Genomic DNA, 9,349 nt, shown 5'->3' on the forward strand with positions numbered 1-9,349 from the left:
ATACATGTGTTCCCCATCCTGAACCCTCCTCCCTCTTCCCTCCCCATACCATCCCTCTGAGTCGTCCCAGTGCACCAGCCCCAAGCATCCAGTATCGTGCATCGAACCTGGACTGGCAACTTGTTCTATATATATTATACGTATTTCAATGCCATTCTCCCAAATCATCCCACCCTCTCCCTCTCCCACAGAGTCCAAAAGACTGTTCTATACATCGTTGTCTCTTTTGCTGTCTTGTATACAAGGTTATTGTTATCATCTTTCTAAATTCCATATATATGCGTTAGTATACTGTATTGGTGTTCTTCTTTCTGGCTTACTTCACTCTGTATAATAGGCTCCAGTTTCATCCACCTCATTAGAACTGATTCAAATGTATTCTTTTTAATGGCTGAGTAATACTCCATTGTGTATATGTACCACTGCTTTCTTATCCATTCATCTGCTGATGGACATCTAGGTTGCTTCCATGTCCTGGCTATTATAAACAGTGCTGTGATGAACATTGGGGTATACGTGTCTCTTTCCCTTCTGGTTTCCTCAGTGTGTATGCCCAGCAGCGGGATTGCTGGATCATAAGGCAGTTCTATTTCCAGTTTTTTAAGGAATCTCCACACTGTTCTCCATAGTGGCTGTACTAGTTTGCATTCCCACCAACAGTGTAAGAGGGTTCCCTTTTCTCCGCACCCTCTCCAGTATTTATTGCTTGTAGACTTTTGGATCGCAGCCATTCTGACTGGCGTGAAATGGTACCTCATAGTGGTTTTGATTTGCATTTCTCTGATAATGAGTGATGTTGAGCATCTTTTCATGTGTTTGTTAGCCATCTGTATGTCTTCTTTGGAGAAATGTCTATTTAGTTCTTTGGCCCATTTTTTTGACTGGGTCATTTATTTTTCTGGAATTGAGCTGTAGGAGTTGCTTGTATATTTTTGAGATTAGTTGCTTGTCAGTTGCTTCATTTGCTATTATTTTCTCCCATTCTGAAGGCTGTCTTTTCACCTTGCTTATAGTTTCCTTTGTTGTGCAGAAGCTTTTAAGTTTAATTAAGTCCCATTTGTTTATTTTTGCTTTTATTTCCAATATTCTGGGAGGTGGGTCATAGAGGATCCTGCTGTGATGTATGTCAGAGAGTGTTTTGCCTATGTTCTCCTCTAGGAGTTTTATAGTTTCTGGTCTTACGTTTAGATCTTTATCCATTTTGAGGTTATTTTTGTGTATGGTGTTAGAAAGTGTTCTAGTTTCATTCTTTTACAAGTGGTTGACCAGTTTTCCCAGCACCACTTGTTAAAGAGATTGTCTTTAATCCATTGTATATTCTTGCCTCCTTTGTCAAAGATAAGGTGTCCATATGTGCGTGGATTTATCTCTGGGCTTTCTATTTTGTTCCATTGATCTATATTTCTGTCTTTGTGCCAGTACCATACTGTCTTGATGACTGTGGCTTTGTAGTAGAGCCTGAGGTCAGGTAGGTTGATTCCTCCAGTTCCATTCTTCTTTCTCAAGATCGCTTTGGCTATTCGAGGTTTTTTGTATTTCCATACAAATTGTGAAATTATTTGTTCTAGCTCTGTGAAGAATACTGTTGGTAGCTTGATAGGGATTGCACTGAATCTATAAATTGCTTTGGATAGTATACTCATTTTCACTATTTTGATTCTTCCAATCCATGAACATGGTATATTTCTCCATCTATTAGTGTCCTCTTTGATTTCTTTCACCAGTGTTTTATAGTTTCCTATATATAGGTCTTTAGTTTCTTTAGGTAGATATATTCCTAAGTATTTTATTCTTTCCGTTGCAATGGTGAATGGAATTGTTTCCTTAATTTCTCTTTCTGTTTTCTCATTATTAGTGTATAGGAATGCAAGGGATTTCTGTGTGTTGATTTTATATCCTGCAACTTTACTATAGTCATTGATTAGTTCTAGTAATTTTCTGGTGGAGTCTTTAGGGTTTTCTATGTAGAGGATCATGTCATCTGCAAATAGTGAGAGTTTTACTTCTTCTTTTCCAATTTGGATTCCTTTTATTTCTTTTTCTGCTCTGATTGCTGTGGCCAAAACTTCCAAAACTATGTTGAATAGTAATGGTGAAAGTGGGCACCCTTGTCTTGTTCCTGACTTTAGAGGAAATGCTTTCAATTTTTCACCATTGAGGATAATGTTTGCTGTGGGTTTGTCATAAATAGCTTTTATTATGTTGAGGTATGTTCCTTCTATTCCTGCTTTCTGGAGAGTTTTTATCATAAATGGATGTTGAATTTTGTCAAAGGCTTTCTCTGCATCTATTGAGATAATCATATGGTTTTTATTTTTCAATTTGTTAAGGTGGTGTATTACATTGATTGATTTGTGGATATTGAAGAATCCTTGCATCCCTGGGATAAAGCCCACATGGTCATGGTGTATGATCTTTTTAATGTGTTGTTAGATTCTGATTGCTAAAATTTTGTTAAGGATTTTTGCATCTATGTTCATCAGTGATATTGGTCTGTAGTGTTCTTTTTTGTGGGATCTTTGTTAGGTTTTGGTATTAGGGTGATGGTGGCCTCAAAAAATATGGAACGCTTCACAAATTTGCTTGTCATCCTTGCGCAGGGGCCGTGCTAATCTTGTCTGTATTGTTCCAATTTTAGTATATGTGCTGCCGAAGCGAGCACCCTATCCCACTTTTCATGCATACTTTATTTCCTCATTTTCTCAGTGAATTGAGAGAATGTAACAATTGCTCACCCTAAAATAAATGAACTTTTAAAGGGCAAAATCCAAAGGACAAAGACTGCAGGTGAATTCACTGTGAAACTAATGAAACATGTTTCAGGGCACCTCCTCCTGGGCTCTGGGAGGTCTAGCTATGTGTTCATGTTGTCATATATTTTTGCAAGATTTGCAGAAGTAAGCCTTTTGTTTTTGTTTAATTTAAAATGCTGTGTCTTTCTACTCTGATTTCTCCTTCACCACAGTGTGCCTTATATTTGATGGTGACTGTGGTCATTTTTGAGATTGGGCTAAGGAAGTTTATTTGCTCCAGGATGCATATTCCTGTGTTCCTTTTTCCTTCTACTTGAAAAGTAGGAAGTAGAATTCTTTTTTTATATTTAGTCATCTAAAAATAAGAAAACCTGAATATATACATTAGCTGGTATATTAGCCTTGGAATCACCTTTCCTGTGCGTCCACTGACAGATTTTTAGTTCTTATCTGTGCACCTGTTCCTAAATATTTGGTGTCAAATAGCTAAATCATTTTAAATAACCAACTCAGCTTTCAGTCTTTCAGGCAGATACTGTGGAAAGAATCTCTCTGGGTTTGACAGCAACTTGAATTTCAATGACTTGTATTGTTGGTAAATTATTCCATTTGCTCTGATTCATTTATCCTGGGAGAGAAAATGCAGTGTGCCTATCTCAACCTCCCCATGTACAACAGTACTGATTATTGGTATTGACCCCTTCCTTTTCTATCATTCTGCACTGCAATGGAATCAGTTTCAAAAGCTTTCAAATAGATTTTTATTTACTGAAGATTTTCGGCAACTGCTATCTATATTATTTTATGCTTTTACCTCATTAAATAATTATACTGCTTGATTATTTATTATATTCCTATACCAAATGTGTTGGGGATTAGGAAGGCAGTGTTTATAACATACTCTTTACAGCTAATTAGGTAATCTATTGTTGAATTTTCTTTGCAGTGTTTTCATTGACTTTTCTTGTTAGAATACTTTTCTTCTTGGGACATTTCAAGTGTAACACAGTCTCTCTTTGTCCCTTTTATGAAAATGTCAATAGAATAGCTCTAATATTTCCTTGAAGTTCACCCACATTATATCATTTTGGTTATATTTCCTTTTGTCTGAATTACTTCTTTGAATAAATATGACTTTTCACAATCTGATCAGCAAAACAATATACTGAAGATAATGTGATTGATTGATACACATGATGGTTTTATCACTCTGATTGCCATGTAAGTGGTCCACAGCAAATGCTTAGTCTCAGAACAGATACTCCTGAACCAGGGACTAATTAAAGCAATGATCAGAGTATTTTTCAGATGATTTTCTTATGTATTTAAAGTGTGAATTGACATGACTAAGGAACACTCCCATCCTCCCAGTCTACCTCCCACTCACCCTTACCTTCATATATATATATAAAAAACCCTTCCATGATATCTTCTCTGATATTTTATCTTAATGCAAGGTATATCTCTGTATCTTGACTACAAAGACAACTAGTACCTATGTAACACTGTGGTCATGATACAGATAAGGACTGAAGCTGACAAGCTCTAGGCTTAAACAGCCCAATGGGAACACTGTACAACCTCTCCAACTTTTGGCAGGATTCAATACTGTGAAATTAGCATATTACAGCACTTCACTTTTAAGTAATGTAATAATCTCCAGGATGCTTATTTAGAAGGGAACAGCTTTACGTAATTGATTGCCAATCCTAAACTAAAGCTCATTATCAGACCAAACTCATACTCTTCTATGAACACATAAACCCACTTGGCCTTCTGGGCACAACTGGGCAGGAAATGACATGCTACTGGCAGAACCCTATTTCTTACATTCCAAGACCACACACAGCAAATAATTATAACTGATCACTGATTGAATCCTGTGTGTCATGTTTGCTTTACAGATTAATTTTATTTGGAATAGTATAATAAACTATCAGAATTATCCAAAGTATTACATGCTCTTTTTACAAATCTCTGTGATTTTTTTGGTAGTTATGACCAGGCCTTTGGTCTTAACTGAAATGCATTGCTAATAACTTACCATAGCACTTATTGTGTTCCAAGCATAAACAGTAATTTCTGGCATAAAGTAGGATTCCTTCTTTTCAGTCAAGCACACCAACCATCCTGGGATCTTTTTGTTCCTGGGTCCTTTACCTTTAGCCTGAGACTCTTGCCTGAGAACAACTCAAATGTGGAAACCTTTAGAGTAACTCTTTGATGGCATCCTTGGGGACCTAAGCCACAGTTGAGGGGAAAAAGAACCATGGGTATGGAGGTTCCCTTAAAAAACTAAAAATAGAGTTACTGTATGACCCATCAATCCCACTCCTGGGTGTATATATGGAAAAGGACTGTAATTCAAAGATACATGCAGCTCAGTGTTCATTTCAGCACTATTTACAATAGTCAAGACATGGAAGCAAACTAAATGTCCATCAACAGATGAATGGATAAAGAAGATGTGGTACCCACACGTATACATATATACAATGGAATAGTACTTGACCATAAAAAATAGAATAACGCTATTTGCAGTCACATGGATGGACTTAGAGATTATTACAATAAGCAAAGAATATCAGACAAAGACAAATATATGAAATTACTTACATGTGGAATCCAATAAAATAATACAAATGAACTTAATTACAAAACAGAAACAGACTCATAGACATAGAAAACAAACTTATGATTACCAAAGAGAAAAAGGTTGGGGGCAGGGATAAACTACAAGTTTGGTATTAATAGATACACACTACTATATATAAAATAGATAAACAACAAGTACTTACTGTATAGCACAGGGAACTATATTCAATATCTTATAATAACCTATAATGGAAAAGAGTCTGAAAAGAATATATGTATGAGTAATTAAATATACCTATAACTGAATCACTTTGCTGTACACTTGAAACATTGTAAATCAACTGTATCTCATTTTTTTTTTTTTTAAAGAACCATGGTTGGTTTGAGTCAATTGATGCTACACAAAAGAGATGGAAAAAAGAATATAAGCCCTTCCACTGTGAAGAAACAGTTCACACTAGGATAGAAATGGGTAACAGTGGTGGGGAATGAGGTAATTTTAAGACACTCTTGAGGCAAAAATTAATATTCTCCAAAGTATTTTGGTAACAGGCACATTTTAAATTTTCCTGTGTAAGTGGGTTTTTGCAAATCAGTAACTAAGCCCAGAGGTCTGAGATTATGGGAACAAATCTAGTTTGCTTTATATGGTTTTCATAAACCTTAAAATATTACTGTGAGAGGAAGAAAAGTTCATGGCTTTAATCTATGAGCATCACTGTGTGGTAGATCTAGAAGGTTTTATAGGATATCTTAGGGTTCTCAGACAAGATGAAGCCACTTCTTCCTTTATATGACAGATAAACAGGCTTTCCTTGGATTGCACAAAGTTTAAGGATTGTAGTCTAAAGGAAAGTGGCTAGACATTTTGTACAAAATAATGATATTGGATTTGCAACTAAATGGGTTTGGACTTAGTTGGAAGTTGGCTGGGCAATGAACTGAGTGTGTCTGTCCTTTACAGATGATTTCTCTACAAAAATAGCTGGCGGCAAAGATGTGGTCTTGTTTGAGTTCAGTCTCACATTAGTGAAAGACTCTAGAAAATACAGGGAACTAGTGAAAAAAAGATACGTGTTCTTTGGGGATATCATAACATGTTTACTTCAGCTCTTTCTTTAATCCAGTGAAAGTATTGGCAAAATGTTTGGTATTTGAGGCAGGGTGGTGGGAGTTCAGTCACGATGTAACTAAAGATGGTGGGAAAACCAGTTTGAATAAAATGAGTTCCAATTTGAACCTTTGCCCGTGCCTGGAACTAAAACTAAGTCAACCCACTGTTAAGTATCAAAAATGTTGAGTCATTAGCCTCATTTTTATTTCATCTGTTTCAGAATATTTATATATATATCTGCTTTTCTTTGTCGGATACGACTGAAGCGACTTAGCAGCAGCAGCAGTTTTTCTTTATACTCTTGAAAAATAGACTGGCTTGTGGTTTATGGGGTGCAGTTCTTAGCTTGCCCTACATCCTCCTGAACTTTAAAGGGATAAATATTAAATAAAAATTCTTATCAAATATACTGATAAATTCAGATGTTTTTATTCGATTCCCAATACACTTCTCAGAATTCTTCTATGATTGTTTATATATATTCTGGAAGTAGTTAACTGCAATGAAATCTGCTTTGGTGGGTTTCATTTGAGAGACCATTGAATAATGGAGGGGTGAAACATACTTTGTATGAGTCCCAAAGCCACTGAGTAACCACGAATTTTTCAGCACTGCAAAGTAAAGCTTTTCTGATCATCTAATTCTGTCTCCCTCTTTCCTTTTTCACATGAGAATATTACTTTTCAAACTTTTTGATTTTCCTTTAGATCACCTCAGAGAGGCAAGCTATCTCAGAGAAAATCTGCCCCAATCTGAGATAATGACCACTACAAAAACCCTTATCAGAACTGGATAGAGAGAAGTTAACTGTGTGAAAGAGAACCTCAAGCGGGGAAATGATTAATTCATGTCAAAAGCAGGACTAAAGTTATTAACATATATCTCTGGATATGTCAAGCAGCCATCCATTAGTCAGTCTGAAGAACCCCTTCTAAGAAGTACTGCCCATTAAAAGGATGACTACATCTTCTGAATAGAGAAGGTATAAAGGAATTCAGGGGGTCCGAAGTATTTATTGCTTTTTATAGAAATAGGCTCATTTGGCGGGACTTCCCTCCGGCCGCACCCCACGTGCTTCCGCCCTGCCCCGGCTGTGCGCGGAGCTAGGAGGCCTGCAGGAGATCTCTTCCAGGGCGCAGTGCTGAGATGGACCCACTCAGGGCCTAGCTGGCCGCAGAGCTGGAGTAGAGATGGCCGACATGTACAACAGAATGACCAGTGCCTACCACCGGAAGTGCATGCCTCCCCACTACAAGGAAGCAGAGCTGTCCAAGGGCGAGTCCGTGTGCCTGGACCCGTATGCCTCCAAGTACCTGGACATCCATGAGTGCATGGGCAAGAAGTTGACAGAGTTGTCTATGCAGGATGAGGAGCTGTTGAAGAGGGTGCAGCAGAGTTCTGGGCCTGTGTGAGGTGCTCGACAGTACACCCTAAGGTGCACCCCATCCTTTCCCACTTGTCTAATAAAAGTGCCCCCCACCCCACTCCCCGCCTTGGGTGTCACCTGTGAAGACTGCCAGGCCTGGGCTCCTTCCGGAGAGTCTCCAGGAGCCTGGATGTATGATGGAACCCTTTCTTGGGTGGAGAAGGGTATTTGTCACACTGGCCTGTGACTGTGTGTGTGAATGTATATATATATTATGTATTAAAACAAATTTGTTGACACCAAAAAAAAGAAAGAAAGAAATAGGCTCATTTATGGCCAATTTTACTTTAGCAAAGTAAGATACATTGAAATCCCACTTCCTCTCTGCCACACACATGTGCATGTGTGCTTGCGTGCACCCGCTCACACACACAGGAGTATTACTCAACCCTAAAAGAAGAATGACGTCTTGCCATTTGCAACAACATGGCTGGACTTAGATAAGTGAAATAAGTCAGACAGAGAAAGACAAATAGCATAGGATTTTAATTATATGCAGAATCCAAGAAAAACCAAACAATAAGCTCCAAACAGAAAAAGTCATAGAGAAAACAAACTAGTGGTTGCTAAGATAGGAGTTGCGGAAGAGTAAAATAAGAGGTGAAATAAGTGATTAAGAGGTACAAACCTCTAGACATTAATTTATAGATAAATAAAGTTGTTATAGAGATACAGCATGCTTGACTTTGAGGACTTATAGCTTATTGTATACCCATAAGTAACATTTCAAAGAAGTGGATCTTCCTCAGTTATACTACTTTAATGAAAAGTAATAGAGACAAGTCACCAGCCAACAAACTTTCAGATATTCCTAAGAGTCTAAATCTCTTTCATATCTACCCAATTCAGTATCCTAACTTGGAAAGTTTCTAAATGTTAAGGATAATGAGTAGTACCACCTTTGTACTTTCTAAAACATCTGCAATGACATCTCACGTTTTATGTAGTTTGTTCATTTTCTACAATGAGTACTATATATATATATATATATTCTTATTCCCAATGAGTGATATATATACTTATCCCCAACTTCTGGGACAATAGGAAGATTTGTAATCTAGTTATATTACATTAAATATTAATATGCTGCTGCTGCTAAGTCACTTCAGTCGTGTCCAACTCTGTGTGACCCCATAGACGGCAGCCTACCAGGCTCCCCCGTCCCTGGGATTCTCCAGGCAACAGCACTGGAGTGGGTTGCCATTTCCTTCTCCAATGCATGAAAGTGAAAAGTGAAAGTGAAGTCGCTCAGTCGTGTCTGACTCTTAGCGACCCCGTGGACTGCAGCCTACCAGGCTCCTCTGTCCATGGGATTTTCCAGGTAAGAGTACTTGTAATCAAATAATATATATTTATATTATATATATTTATATACATTTACATTGATATATAAACATTTATATATTAATATAAATATATAAATATAATTTAAATATATATAAATATTTATATATCAATGCA

At 37.2% G+C, this 9,349-nt stretch overlaps 1 protein-coding gene and 1 non-coding gene across 2 annotated transcripts; one reads left to right on the forward strand and one right to left on the reverse strand.

Moving 5' to 3' along the window:
• Nucleotides 1–2,555: 2,555 nt before the first annotated feature.
• LOC133254537 (U6 spliceosomal RNA) lies at nt 2,556–2,662 on the reverse strand. The gene has a single exon (XR_009738708.1). It is a non-coding gene; the product is annotated as a U6 spliceosomal RNA (small nuclear RNA).
• A 4,946-nt stretch (nt 2,663–7,608) lies between these two features.
• Nucleotides 7,609–7,897, forward strand: LOC133254455 (mitochondrial import inner membrane translocase subunit Tim10-like). The gene is given in 2 exon segments (XM_061428700.1): nt 7,609–7,645; nt 7,648–7,897. Coding segments are annotated over 2 exon segments (264 nt in total). The 3' UTR covers nt 7,875–7,897.
• Nucleotides 7,898–9,349: the final 1,452 nt, after the last annotated feature.

Source organism: Bos javanicus, chromosome 9 (genome assembly GCF_032452875.1).
Source record: "Bos javanicus breed banteng chromosome 9, ARS-OSU_banteng_1.0, whole genome shotgun sequence".
In the NCBI taxonomy this organism is placed as follows: Eukaryota; Metazoa; Chordata; class Mammalia; order Artiodactyla; family Bovidae; genus Bos; species Bos javanicus.